Below are 15,805 nucleotides of genomic sequence, written 5' to 3'. Positions count from 1 at the left end.
CACAGCATTTATCAATGGCCGCTCTCTCTTCTTATACCCCTGAATGTATTCCATCCGCTAAGTGTACACTTGCACTGTTTCTAATTTGGGACCATTATAAATCATGCTGTGATGCAAGTTTTTGTGTAGACATCTGGTCATTTCTCTTGAGCAGATGCCTAGGAGTGGATTTGATGGCTTCCCCCCCGCCCCGAGTGTGGGCCACATTTTTCTGCTTCTTACATACACGTCTTTTGATTTTTTTTGTTGTTGAAAACTGGACATTTTCGATCATGTATTACAGCAACTGCGGATTCTAGATTCTGACTTTTCTCTCTTGACGGTTAATCGTTCTCACTCTTTTTGCTGTTGTCTGTTTAGTAACTTCTCTGAAATCCGTGAAATCCATGCCCCCTCTCCTCGGCGGACAGCCAGTATAATGCCTCTGCTCAGATTTTATCTTTTTCTTTTTCAGGCTGGTCTCCTTGGGTTGTCTCTGTGCTTTCAGTTTATTGATCATCTAGTGATTTGTCAGAGGCTGTGCTCAAAGGCTTTGAACCAGTACAGAGTCAGAAGACTTTGAATAAAGTACAGCCTCCACCTTGTGCCACGGATCTGTGTATGGGTGTGTTTCCTGGGGCTAATGTAACAAATCCCCAAAACCGGTGGTTTAAAACAACAGAAATTCAATTCTCTCACAGCTCTGGAGGTCAGACATCTGAAATCGGGTATTATTAGCAGGGCCATCCTCCATCTAATAGCTCTAGGAGAATCTTCCCTTGCCTCTTCCAACTTCTGGGGATTCCTGCAATCCTGGGCATTCCCCTACTGGTAGCCCAGTATTCCCATCTCTGGGTCCTCTGTCCTCACCTGTCATTCTTGCCTGTGTGTCCTGTCCTCTTCTTATAAGGATGTCAGTCATTGAATTTGTTTGACAAAGCAAATCCAGGATGATTTCATCTTGATCCTTCATAGCTTGTATCTGCAAAGACCCTATTTCCAGATAAGGTCACACTCTGAGGTTCTGGGCAGTCATGGAGTTTTAGAAGGCAATATTCAACCCACTGTAACGGGTTCAGGAGTCCATCCAAAGTTCAGGGAGTTTTCAGTATGCTTTAACTTTTATTTTCCATCAGGCTTCCTTGTGTTTTCTTTGTTCGTGGGTGCAAGCTCCCCATCGGCCGGCGATGTGTGAATAGGTTGGGCCTACTCCAATCCATGCCACTTCGCGTCAGCGGGGGGACGTATGGAGAGCTTATCAAATGTGTCTGCAATGGCCTTGTGGCCTGTATCTCCCTGTTAAGTTTCTGGCTAGTATATCAGCCTGCTGCTTGCCCTGATTACAACTACAGTCTCAGCTAGCAGAATCTCTGACCTTCCATGTTAGCTTGCCTCCAAGATTGCTGCTTATTACAGGGAATGCCACTGGCCAAGGCTTTTTGTTTTTTGCTCCAGATGAAGTCAACCCCCACTGACAGGGAAGCTGCTGGTTATTTATGGCCTGCCCTCCTCTGTTAGAACCCGGGATGAACTGCTGTCGGGAGAGGGGGATGGGAGCAGCCCCAGGCAAGAATGCCTCAGATTCCCTCTGTTCTTATGAAAAGTTCAGTAATTTTTGATGAATAGCGGCTGTCAGTTTCTTTTAAATCTTTGGTCCGTTTTTGGAGACAAAATTTTAAGGGGAGAGGATTTGGGGACCTCGCTCCAGAAATCTGGCTGATTATTTTTGTCTCTCCTGCTGAATTATAACTTCTTGAGTCAGAAGACCATATTTGATTTTTTTTTTTCAGTACTTTAGTTCCTCTCTAGTGCCTAAAATAGTGCGAGCCGCTGCCAGTCAACAATGAATAACCACGTTTTACAAATAGTATAGCTTGCTTTCTAGCACTGCACATTATATCATGTGTAAGGCTACTCAGTGATGTGGGGAGACTGGATGGCTCCCTCCACCCAACTCCTTCGCCCCCTCCCGCGGCCATCCTCGTTTAATAGATGAGAATTCTGAAATGCAACCGTCCAATGACCTACCAAGGGATACTCAACTTAGTGAGGAACTAGGACACGGACCCAAATCTTCTGACCTCTGGTCTATAGTCTTTCCATTATTCCATGCAGAAACCATTAAGTCAGGGTTGGAAAGCATCACTAAATTTTAAAATATAAGCTTAAAAAAGAAATAACCAGGGAAGAAAAGCAGAGGGTGTCAATTCTTGTTCAGTAAGTTTGAACAAAAGAGGAAGGAATGGACTAACAGGTGGGTGCACTCTCCAGCCACATGGCCACACGGTGGAAGGGCAGCGCCCCCAGAAGTCCGCCTCCTGCGCCCGCTCTCAGCATTTCCTTAGCTGCACCCTCTTCCTGGGCTGGGACCTCAGGTAGTTGGGGGTGTGATGCTGCAGCAGAATAGATCGCATGACATGAATGTCCCATTCACGTTTCTGGAAAGAAAGCAGTCAAGCTCGCTTTCTAGTCCACACTTAGGAGTCCGCGCATCAGTAAGACAAGTGGATTTTTAAATCTGTTGTATCTTAGTTTCCCCAGACGCTAACTTTTCAATTTTGTCTTCCCTTGTGTGTTTCCTTGTACATCACACATACTAAGGTATAGATGATGGAATTACCTTTCCAGTAGTTGTGTTCTTTAGTACAAGTTGCAAACTGATCTAGACAGCTTTTGGGGGCGGAGTGTGGTATGAACATAGCATTTCCAGATGACTGTGAAACAGGTTAAAATAATAATTTATTAATTAGTTATTGGGGGCCTCCTATGCCATTGTCCTGGGACCTGGGGAAACAAAGATGAGTCAGACCAGTTCCAGCTGTCATGGATTTCACAAACATGCAGGGCAGCAGACAGTTACATCAGGGTTCTCAAAGTGGGGTCCCTGGACCAGAAGCTCAAGCATCACCTGGCAACTTAATAGAAATGCAAATTCTTGGGCCCTAGTGAATCAGAAACTCTGGGGTGAAGCCCACCAATCTGTGTTATAATAAGCCTTTCAGGGTATTCTGACACACACTGAAGTTTGAGAAGCCCTGGTGTTGCCATATTTTTAAATGACTGTAATAACATTAACAATAAGAAATGTGTTCAGAGCAGAGAGATGAACTGATCAACTCCATGACTAGCACAAGTGGAAGAGTCCAGGGAGACCTGTTTTGTAAGAAGCGACATTAGAAGTGTCATGAAAAGCAGGTTTCTGAGTCGCTCTGTAGAATAGTGTTTTCTTAGACCTAGAATTTGGGATCTCTAGGGTGAGACCTTTCCAAAGAGCATTATAAAGACTTGGGATGATTAAAATTTATTAACTACAAGCAGTGGTTCTTAATTTATTGGTGGGACTTTTGGGTGGGTGGGGGAACAAGAAGGGGACCCAAATCCAGGCAGATCTGAGAATGGATTTGAGATGGAATAATTCTACCTCATCCATATATGTATTAGGCTGGCTCAAGTCATAGCTAAAAATACACATTTATTTAAAAGCATTACTGAGCTCACAGTAGCCTTTTGCCATATACTTTATCAGTAGCTAAATAGCAAGATGGAATCTAGAGAGGTATTTGGACTCCCAGCACTGACTCTCCTACGTACTGTATGGATCAATTACTGAGTTCCCTTGAACTTTAATTTCTGCATATAGAAACTAGTGATAAACACTTCATGTGTTTGTTGAGAAATAACAGACCCAAGATTATCGGGCACAATGCCTGGCCATAGTAACAGCTCATATAATGTTATTATTTTATTACAAATCAGAGTTTTATAATGCCTTGGAGTATTTATGTAAATAAAAGTAATAGCATGTGTTTTTATGATTAAAAATTGTCCTCAAGTTAAAAAGGTGATCTAGAGCATAATACTGTACTCATCTAATAGAAAAATGTGATTTTGAACATATTGGTCCAAAGTCAGTTGCTTTCACTGATGTGTTTACCTTTTTAATTCCAGAGACCTTTCAGTTTATTTCCAAAAGGCACCATGGTTTTCCCTTCAGTCTCACCTTTTTCCTGAATGGGATGCAGGTGAACAGGTTAAGCTCCTGCTGTGAATACAAGCATCGAAAAGGTTCCAGACTTGGAGGCAAACGAGGCTACTTTGGGTTTGTGTGCGTGGAGAGATCATCTCCTTGCTACAAGTATGGAAACAAATGTCCTTTGGTAGAGGGCAAGTTTGCTACATTTTTCTTTGTATGCTTCTACTGATGCATTTCTCATCACAGTCTGTTAACAAAGGTATCAGCGTAGATGAGCCTAAAATGTCTAAGTTAACCGTTGCTTATTATATAACCCAGTGTGTTGTGTTTGAAATTATTAGATGTAAGTTAGATTTCCAGATGTATTCTATAATGGGGATAAAAGCTGGTGGTGTTCCAAATTCTGTTTCTCTCTCTCTCCCTCTCCTCATACTGCTTTAAGTTCTGTTTCTGAAGGGAAGGAGAGAGGGTGTTTTATTCGCATTCTTCTTAGGAACTGGTTTGGGAGTCCCAGAGCATGTGCCAAGCAGCTGTCTTATGTGGTTGGGTTATCAGGTCATGCTTGTATTATGGTGTGGCCCAGTTATCATTCTCACGCCCCTAGTTTTAATCTCACGCCCCTAATTTTAATGCATGATAAAGGGTCGGTTTTGACTGTTGCTTATCAGCTTTCATATTAGACATTCTGTTTGAAATTAGGACACTTGCTTGTAGGCTTTCTTTAATTTTTTTCTGAAAGGACTCATGGAAAATTGATATATGCCAAGCTAGAGAACATGAGCGAACCAACCAAAGCTCCTGCCCTCGTGGAGCCCATTCTAATGGGGGAAAGGCAAATAACAAGTAAACCAGTTAATATGTGTCAGCTGGACGTGTTGGGGTCAACTGCAAGTACTCTGCGGATTGTTTCTATAATTTCAGTCAAGCAGGAATTAATCAACTGAGGTTATGGCTTAAGGAAGAAGGGATTGGAGGTTTTTAGGACGGAGAAAGGGTGTGGAGGAGTCATCCAGCAAGTGGGGCAGTGAATGGTCTAGAACAATACAGTAGGCGTGCCCAGGTGTACTTAGGACCCACCTGAGGCTGTTTTCCTTTTCCAACTCAAATATGCTTTCTCCATATTTGTGGGCAAGTCATTTAACAAATTTCCGTTTGACTCCCAGGAAAGCTGATGAGCTCATATACAATCATCCATGCACAAACACATTGCATTCTTTGAGAGTTGCTGTATAAATCCAAGCTGTAAATGTTTGGTTATAAACACTTCCTATGGAGGTTTAATAATCAGTACTAAAATCTGATTGATGACATCTACTTTCCTACTTAACACTTACTAGTCTATGTATAATTTTTTATATGATTTCATTTGATTCCCTCTAGCTTCTGTCTTTGACCTTTTCAAATAATAAAAACAAAATGGTCGTGATATTAAAGAATAAGACCTGTTAGGTTTCTTACCTTTTAAAAAAACTGATTTATATAATATAAATATAAAATAAATGTTTATAAAATATAATATTATTCACTTATAACATTACATAACCTTTTGGGGGGGTCACATCCACAATAATGCTTTTAATTATTTTAAGGGGTGTACATTAATGCCTCTAATTTGTTAAAAAAGAAATTAATTTTAATTCATTTAAAAAATACTGGCTCTGGAACTTTGGTTATGAGGAGAGGATTATTTAAAACGCCAATAGGGAGTTCAGGTTCTAAAAATGATTAGGAATTACCTGTTTAAGGTCTTCGGAAAACAAGAAAGGCTCAGCAGCGGTCACGTCTAAGTGTGGAGGTCCCACAGTTGTACCCATCCCTCGGTCATGGAAACCGAAGAGACAAGGTAGTTTTTTCAGTTGCTGGAGTGAAGCACGGGAGGGAGAATGGCCCAGCCAAGTAGAATGCAGGCTGCGCCGCGCTTTGGAAATCGGAATCCACACCTCTGATTGTACTCAGAAGTCAAATAGGTAGTCAGTGACGAGGACAGCACAGGTGTTGCTCACTTTGTTCGTGCAATTCCCCGAAGCAGATGGGCCATAAAAAGTCTGTGCGTGCAGTAGGGAGGCGTCAAAGCTCTACGTAGTCACAACATAAACTAAAAGTAACAGCCGATCGGAAGCTCCAAATCGATGCATTTGGGGTTGCCATTGATAAGGGAAGAACAGCTTGAACAGAAGGCAGTGCTAGTAATCATATTCTGTGAAGATGCATGACACCTTTATTCCAAGGAAAGCAGTGCGCGAAGTACATCATCGTTACAGGCAAGAAACATTTATCAGGCTTAATGTGGGGGAGGTGAGTGTATTCTTATAATCTCATTTTTTACAGCCTGATAGTTACTTTGAGCGCAGATCTTTTAGCTTTATTTTATGGGGAGATATTGAAAAGATAAGTGATATAACTAAGTTCTCATAAGCTGGGAGAATTGATTCCTATGCTACTTCTAGACTTGGGATGGCTGAAGTTCGGTGAAATCTTTAACTCAACAAATGGCCATTGGATCTGATTCACGCTGTGGCGGTTTTCAGATTTTACATATGATTTCTTTTCTTCCTGGACGGACACATCTTGACTACATTTGGATCCGCTTTCACCTGTGCACTGTATTGATTCAGTTTCCCACTCAGTCGTGCAGGGAAGGGGACGCAGGAAGTTCTAGAGGAGGAGGCTGGTGGAGGCTGACAATTGCCAGGCACCTTTCTCAGGTCACAGGTGGTCTCTAGGCCTTGGTGCAAACTTCTCCAGATTGTGCTAGTTTCTGGTGAAGAGTGTGAGCCCTTTCCCTGCTGGGAAGCCCTGCAGTGTAGCATCTGTCTGTGGGGCTGTCCTGGGAGGGCTACACCTGTAATCTAACAATGTCTTTGTACCTCGTTGTGAGGGGATGGAATCTAGCAATCCTGAGCCAGGATCCAGCTCCATCCCTCACCTGCCTGCTGGGTGAGCTTGGGCAAGGCATGGAGGCCCGCCAGCCTCAGTTTCCTCAAGTTTGTCAAGTTGTGATGATAGTTCTTATTGTATCGTCCTGGGTACGGTAATGAATCCTGTAAGATAATGTGTATATAGTACCCAGCAAAAAGCTTGGCACAGAGGGAATGCTCAATTATCTTACTATTTATTATAATCATTTTAATTAATATCTGTATTATTATCGTAATTGGAATTCTTATTTCAGTATTAACTTGAGAGATAGGAAAAAAGCTATAGAAGGATTTATTCATGTTACTTTTATTATAGCTGATTTAAAAAATATTTTTTAATGTACATTCAGATCATCTGCTTGTTTCACCAGATTTGACTTCAAATGACTTTATGACCTCTACAAATTATTGCCGTCTCCAAAGAACAAAAGAGCTTATTGCCAGGAAAAGTCACCAAAAGATTGTCGTACAGGCTTCAAAAGGCCATTCTAAAAACAATGATGACAGTTCTATTAAAATAAGCACGCAGGCTCCCGAGGTGTTTATATAAAGGGCACAACAACATTTGACTGTATATGTTTCTTAAAAAATCAATCATATTTATTTAGAGTCAATCTTGTATATAAGTCTTTTGTTGTTGTGTTGTTGGAATAACAAATTATCTAAGACTGAATGGCATCTTTCTTCTTCTGATTATTTTTATCTCAGCTTCCCTATTTATATACCTGAATGTTCTTTTATCACATAATTCTCATTTAAGAACTTGAATGATATGTTTATTGGACTCTCTAATAAGGCTAAAAACACGCTTTGAAGGCATGAGTTTTCGTTTGAGACAACTGTTCTTAGTTGTTGTTTTCTTCTTTATTACCGTGGGTAAAATTATTAATAATTGTTTGTGTTCATTTATAAGAATTTGGTATGAGTGAGAAAATAGCTTATTCTAATTAACTATGTGTACTATAACAAAATATTTCTGATAATATTTCTTACTAGAATAAGAAATAAATGATTTAAAAAGCTTTGAGTTTCCACTGTGTTATATACAAAGGTTAATAAACACGTTATTTTCTATTTTTCACAGGTGCATTATTGCAATGGGCCTTGACAAAAATCCAACTTCACCGAAACCTAGGAAAGAAAAGAGTATTGAGAAAAGAGAAGAACTGAAGAAGGGTGAGGGGAAACTGAGGAAGGATAGAGGGTGCATGATACCGAGAAGGAGTGAGATAGAGGGGAACAAAACAGCTTCAGTCATTTTTTCAGCTCAAGAAGAAAAAACAGGGATCGTAGAAGTGAGAACAGCTGTGGAAGAAATGGAACTTAAAGGAAAACCAGAGCAAGATGTTTGGGAAGATGCCCAGGAAAATATATTTAAATACGGTAATGGATAACATAGAGTTCTTTTGTTGTTGCTATTATTTCAAATGCCCTTATGGAGATGGGCAGCAACGCACTAAATGTCACTCAGTGGCAGTCTTCAGGCGGCTCTGTTACCCGGGAGGAATCCCTGACCACCTTCTCCCTCCAAGGGGTTGGTTAGCACTTGGGCTCATGTAGCACCTTAGCTAAAGAAATTGTTCTTTAGAGAAATGACGAGACAAGGAAAAGCACTGAGCTTCTGGGGCAGCACATTATGGGAAGGCAAATGCTAGATAAAGGCTAGTTTCAGTGAGGTTTGTGGTGCTGATTCCTCCCGTGTTTTTTCCTGGACTGATGAGGGTGTAGAGTTGTCTCCTCTGATTAACTTCTGTCCTTCCTGGGTAAAAAGGGGGAGGGGAGACACCTTCACAAGTTTATGTCCTGCTTTTAGGCAAATAAGGGGAAGGCAGAGACCTCTTCTTGTATCTACTCTTTCTCAGTTGCCTTCAAAAGAATCCGAATGCCAAAATGGCATATTCTGGGCTGGCATACTCTGCCACACTCCAGGACGCAGGCTTGTCTAATTCCAAACCCAGACTGTCCCACTCTGTACAAACTGTCCTCGATGTTACCCGGGTGTGGGTGGTATGTCCAAAGGCAGAAGGGGAGAGCTGCCTGCACGTCGGCCGACAGCAAGGAGACAGCGCTGGGATTCGAGGAGCATTAGCCGTGCGCTGGAATGACCTCTGGAGAGACCGGCATCAGGAAAGGGGCAGATCCCGGGTTCCTCCTTCTCATCTCATCTCGCTGCTGCCCAAGGGTTTCAGACAGCCAAGAGAAGAATTACAGAGCTGTGATAGCACTGGGCTTTGTTTATTACTGAAAGAATGTGATCATCTTAAAACAAGATTTCACTTATGACACTTGGACCCAGTTTATCTCTCTCTGTGATCCCTTCTAGTCTTTGTGTCTTCGACTGAGAACTTAAAACTATCTATGGCAATAGCAGTAGCACAGAGATGAACAAATCGGACGTGTTTTTATGTGTGTTAACTTTCAAGACGTGTAGGCTTATTAAAGCTATGCCCGGGAGAGGCTTTTATATTCTTCACTTTTTTTTTTCTTAAACCGACATGGCCAGTGTTAGGAGTAGTGTACTTTATGCCTATGCTATAGCTTTTCCCAAGATCTTTCTTCTGTGTCGGCTGGTTAATGGATTGTCCTCTAAAAAAAAGAAGAAGAAGAAACAGAGGCAGCCAGGCTTCGGCGCCCCACGGAGCATCCCCTGATGGTAAAGGGCAGCAGGAAACTTGAGTGGAGGTCAGTGAGAGAGGTTTGCCGCTGGATTGGTGTCGACCTCGTGTCAACTCACTTCCTCATTAGTGGGGATGGTAAACAACAAGCTAATTAAATTCTCTGGAAGAAGAAAGATGAGATGGGAGAAACAAGAAATTATGAAAAGGAATCCAGAAAGCATGCCCCCAGTTCACTCAGAGTGAGAACATGAGTAGATAACATGAAGGAGGTGGCTCTGAGCTCTCACGCAAATTGAGTGCTCGTGGTTCATGGAGGGATGATATTTAGGGGTAATGACAGTAGTGGGTAGAGCAAAGCCAGGGCAGCTTTGGATCTTGTACTTTGAGAGAAAACACAGAAGCACCTCCAAAATAGGAGGTAGGGACTATTCTTATGGTTCACTACATGTTCCTTCAATTAATGCTCTGCTTCAATAATGTAACTGCAATTGTGTCCTAATTGTGGACGCTTGTGCTTCTCCGATTTTAGTCAGGTGCCTCCATGAGAGTGTATTTTTCCTGGTCTATGACCAACTCCTTCCACCCCCATATTACTACTAATCCCTAATCATTATTGGACACGTACTGCCCATGACACTGTACCAAGCATGTTCCAGGGATGATGATTATGTATCTTTTAAATTTTTTATTTATTTATTTGAGAGAGAGAGTGAGAGAGAGCGAGAGAGAGAGCACAAGTAGGGGGAGAGGGAGAAGCAGACTCCCTGCTGAGCAGAGAACCCAACGTGGGGCTCAATCCCAGGACCCCGAGATCATGACTTGAGCCAAAGCTTCACCGACGGAGCCACCCAGGTGTCCCTGTTCGAAGGATTATTGCTTGAACAGTCACCACTGCTTTGTGAGGCACGCTCTACCCTGTCACAGATGAAGAAACTGAACCTTGAAGACATTGAGCAAATTGTGTAAGGTCACATAGTTAGCAAGTGTTTTCACTTGGACTTGGGCACATGACGGCCTGCCTCTAAAACCCTCCTATGTCACCACTCCGGGACACTATGGATGGAATTATAGCAGTTCATTCCTGTTCTGCTTGGCCCTCTGCTTATCCTGTGACCAGCGGCAAATATCTGCAAAGTGATAGAAGCGTGTGTTTCTCTGTGGTGCGTGTGTGTGAGCACACACGTGTGTGTTCTGTGGCTAACCCAAACTCCCCCTTTTATGGAGTCTTCCATGATCTCCAAATGACTTTCTGCCCTTTTCTAAAATTCCATTCCACTCCTTTGACACTATTTCCCAGAAGTCCTATATGAAAATCTGTAGCAGTCAAGCCCAGTAGTGGTGAAACTAGCATTACTGAGGACCATGTGTAAAAACTACTGTGAGTACTGTATCCTTTGTGTACTTGTATCTTATTTCCTCAACAAAAATTGGAGATTCCTTGATGGCAGGGGTTGTGTTATCGTAGTGTCTCTTATCTTACAATTTTATCTTCTTCCACGTTAAAGATTCTCCAAAAAGGCTTACCGATTGACAGCTGACTGGGCCAAGTGAGGGACTATCCTATTATTTGGCCTGAAATACTTGAATAAAAGTATTTGTTTTTATTAGTATTTCCTGTTTTTTTTCATACAGTAGAAACCAAATTCATGTTCCCCTCATTAAATCTCTTTCATGAAAACATTCTTGTGATGAATTCTCTTTGCCTTTCTTCGTTACAGTTTCTGATTTCACTTTTCCCCTTACATCTCCCTCATACAATCTCTGCATTAACAGAGCTTTCTTCATATGCACAGGGCATGCATTTCTAAATTAAGTTTCTTTCATTGGGGCAGGGTAGCTAGCTCTCAAGTAATTACCTGAGAGGCCCCCACCACTGGCGAGGAAACCAGAATAGCTAATAACTAAAACACACAAAATAGGGAAAGCTTTATTTCCCCTGTAATTTTTATTTTAAAGATAATTGTTTATTTGCTTAATTGGTTCTGCATGAAATCCTTTTGCTCTCCATCCTTGGCATGTTGTCATTTCAAGATTTTTAGTTTTTGGTGGAGGAAAAAGGGGAACAATTAAATATGAAAGGTGAAAAATTATAACCACAAGGGACAGCTGGAGTTTATCTGATGTGACAATTTCCTTTTTCTGCTACAGATTTGTTGCACCTCTGTAGGGAATGAAGCAAATGTGGCAGTGACAGGAATGTTCTATTTTATAAGAATTTTTTATCCTTGGAATATAATTATTTCACTGACTGTAGGGATGAATAATGCATATGATTTGGGTTCTGGTCTAGGTATAGAATCTCTCATAATGCCTTTTCTTGATGTCCATTTGGTTCTCAAAGAATGTGCTATTCACAGTATTACTTCTCAGGGCCTTTGGACTTGATTAATTGAATTTTTCCACTTCACTATTCATTAACTTGATATCCAAATATTTTGAACATTCTTCATATGAAATATGACCTCGGTGGGTCTCCAAATTAACTTTCATTATTACAATCCTGTTCTCCTCATTTTTAATTTATTTCTAACTGATTGTTTTCTATCAAGTTCTTCTCCTGTCCATTTTGGTTATTGTGGATGATGATGTCCATTTGTAAATGAACTTTCATTAGGTTTCAGGCTCGTCATTTGGAGCCTTATTTCTTTTGTGCTCTTGTGTATGTAACTGATTGTGGTCTTTGATCATTTGCTGTTGGTTTTCCATGTTCAATAATTGTGGGAGAAAGAAGTGAAGAAAGGCCCAGAGAAGAGAGGATAGTGGAGTCAAAATTCTCATTAAAGTCAAACAGGTTAAGTATCAGAGATTCTATTTTCCTTCTTATAGTGGTGTGTTTTTTTTTCCCCTCAGAATATGAAGAAGATTTTGAAGTAGATGAGGAGAAACAAGATGAGAAACCTAACGAAGAAGGACAGGCTGATGATCAAATGAATGGGATGTCAAAGTCACCCTCAGATGATGAAAAAGATCATTTAGCCCCTGAGAAGGAGAGTGAAACCTTGTCTCGGGAGGCAGCGGATGCTGATGACAATGTGAAAGATGAAGGTGACGGATGCTCTGACAGTGAACTGGAGGAGCATAAACAAGGCAAGTTGTTCCCAGATCATGTGACATGTGCTGTTCAGCAAGTGTGCTCACTAGTGTTCTCTCCTTTATATTTAATGGGATGATCCTCTTTTAGAGCCTGGTTCCCTAACCAGCGGATGTTGATCAATCGGGCTTCCATAGGTACCTAATTTATGGGGTCACTCCTTAATCCCTTCTTTCCTTAGTTTGCTGGGATTTTTCAACAGGGGTCAGAAAATAACTCTTGTAGTGACACATCCTCTGTTTACTTAGAAAGTTACTTTTTTTTTTAAATCCCAAAGTATTTCCTCTTACACACACACACACACACCACGTGTATGCACGTGCACACACACCATTTTGTAGCCTTGAAAAAATGAAAAGTAGCTCCCATTCAGTTAAAGGGAAAGTTGAAGATTCCTGCCCGAGGTTCATGTTTTCGTCTTCACTTACCTTGCACACAGGATGCTGGCATCTTAGTTTCATGGAAGGATTATTGCTCTTGGCAAAGGAGGCTCCCTCACAGTCTTTAAGCCGAAAATGACTCTGAATGTTCAGGGGGACAATATAGAAAGGTTTTCAGGCAGAGGAAGATACCCTTATCATCTGAGGCATATCTCAAACATTTTAAGACTTTTTTAAAGACCTTTGTTCCCTGAAATAATGTTCAGTCAAAGAAGGAACCAATTTCCTGCTTTGTCCCATAAAAGGGTTTGGCCAAGGATATGTGATTCTTAGTTAGTCAGAGATCTTTCCTGGTACACTGAAGGCATTTATTAGTTATAACAGTAACTCTGTCATTTTTAAGTATATGTATGTCTTTGTAGTTTGCTTTGGGCTAGAGAATAAGGTTACATTTGATGACTTTTTGAATTGCTGTCCATTTCCCCCATTCTTTCCACTTCTCAACATTTTTTTCTGTATACAATTCAAAATTTTGAATTCAAGGAGTATATTGGGATAATATAAAATGAGAGTAAATTCAGTAATCAAGTAATTATAAAAGCAAATATTTTAGTTCCACTCTCTTCAAGAAAGAATTGAAGCAGACCTATTCCAAAATTTCATGTACACATACACAAGGCAAGAAAATACAGAAATTATTCAGAGTAAAAGAGAAGGTAATTTTACTAGGAACTGTAGATGGGACCATCACTAAGCTTGAACTAAAAATTTAATCCGGAGTTTCCTGACAGTCAAAGCAAAGAATGAAGCACAATGTGAAAATTTAGAATGATGTTCGCTATTAGTAAACTTGAAAAGATTTGATATCACTTTTATTGTAGTTGAAAGATCCACTGAAGTTTAATGGTCAGGCATTGAAATATTTTTTTATAAAGTCTTAGGCCTTTTCTATAATTTCTTTTAATACTTATATTTTATTTCCAGACATGCCTAATATATAAGCTTTTGTCCTCAATTTGAGTGTGAATATTGGATTTAAGTTTATATTCCTATTTGACATAGAGAAAGTTAAAGAATTCTATGGGAAAGTGATGTCACATGAATCAAATTTTGAAGAAATTATACAAGTGACTTGAACCTGGAATAGAACTGAAAATGTGTTTGCATGTAAATATAACTGGTTCAAAACACAAGTGACTCAATTTTCCATTTCTTCAGTAATGGTGGGGAATTAACAAGTTGATTTCATGAAGATTCAGTTCAATAGTTGGTCATCTGGGATTATTTTTGTGCTGCATAATCATCTTGTTTTCTTAGGATCAGATGGATTTTTTTTCTGAGACAGAATAAATTTTTATGTTCAAACAGAGAGGGATGTAGGCAGTATTTGGATCTTCCTTGGAAGGAAAGCTTTCATCATTTAGATCTATAATTATTGAATGACAAAGATAGGTAAGCATTAAAAATGAATACTGCTTGCATATTAATAATTGGAATCCTATGTTTGGAAAGGCATCCAAAAGGTATTGTTTATTAAGACCCTGTGCTAAACACTGTCCTAAATATTTTATATGAATTATCTGATTTACTTCAATCAATCTTAAAAAGCAGGTACTTTTTCTTTTTATCTTCATTTTACCAATAACTAACCTTGGATATGGTAACTCACATAGCCACAAAGTGGTGGAACCAAGATGTAAACCGTACCCAACTTCAGAGCTTGGATTTTGGAGAAACAATATAACATTGTTTCAAATGAGAAAATATCTATTTATCTAAAAGTAAAGCAAATCCCCCCAAGAAAAGAATTCTACTCCCTCAAGACTATGCATTTTAGAGTCACTTATCTTGAGCTCTTCATCTTATTCTCTAGCCTCTGTTTTTTGTTTTGTTTTTGAACAGAGGAGATAAAAACAGACATTTTCTACTTTTACTCGAATGGACCTTTCTCCTCCCTGTACGGACTTCCCTGTCCTCGCCCAGGCAATTAGCTCAGTTGAGCCCCTGCTCTTCCATGACGCTCTCCTACCCTGGCAGCTTTCACTGAGCTCTTTATTTTATAAAGCTCTATGGTTCAGTAATTCATTGTTCTCTTATTCATTATCTCTTATTATTTCATATGTTAAAGTTTACGCCTCAAATTAATTACACAAGTTAATAACACAAAATTATTACACTATGAAAGCTAGGACTGTATGTTGTCCTTGTTATTCTTCTCAGAGGTGATTTCCTAAAAGATATTTTGTAAATATGATGCAATTACTTGATTGTTTTAACACCAAGAATTTTATTGGAAAAGATTGTATGGAGTTAGCCGCATTGTTGGGTGTAGAATATATAATATTTTTTAAGAGATACGTAGTGAAAGCTACCAGAACATATAAAATCTAGCCCACGAATGGGAAGTTTAAGAGCCAGCAATTAAATTTGCCAACTATTTTATTTTGTTGTTTCAATAATGATATTATTAATCTATCCTTTTAAAGAGCTCTTTTGCGTTTTTGGTATTTACATTAAAACTTTGCCATTATTTTGAAACAAAATCTCATTGCTTATTACTGTTTCTTTCCTCTACCTCCCAGCTCTTTTATTTCCCATCCCTTGATTTTGATAACCTGGCCTTGTGTTATTCAGAAACATTCCTTTTAGCATGCGGTGTATCTGAATTAGAGATTTCATCCAGCAAACAAAGTAGCATGTATTAAAAATGATAATGACACAACGGGTTCCTTGGAACACTCTATTAAAAAGCCAGACAGCATTTCATCTTCAAAAGCGTAAGAGGCATATTGTGACCACTGGCTCTGAGACACCGGTCCATCCTTTTTATTGACATGATTAAGAAT

General features: G+C 39.9%; 1 protein-coding gene across 1 annotated transcript in view; it reads left to right on the top strand.

Annotated features, from left to right (window-relative positions):
* ERICH3 (glutamate rich 3) overlaps positions 1-15,805 on the top strand; it is a 94,962-nt gene that overhangs the window by 56,137 nt on the left and 23,020 nt on the right. The window contains 3 exon segments of the mRNA XM_087866003.1: positions 3,928-4,114; positions 7,955-8,253; positions 12,339-12,575. Coding sequence (XP_087722129.1) covers positions 3,928-4,114; positions 7,955-8,253; positions 12,339-12,575 — 723 coding nt within the window.

Source organism: Ursus americanus, chromosome 12, assembly GCF_024610735.1.
Source record: "Ursus americanus isolate L20-20 chromosome 12, mUrsAme1.1.p, whole genome shotgun sequence".
NCBI lineage: Eukaryota > Metazoa > Chordata > Mammalia > Carnivora > Ursidae > Ursus > Ursus americanus.
This window is presented reverse-complemented; position numbering and strand designations above follow the sequence as displayed.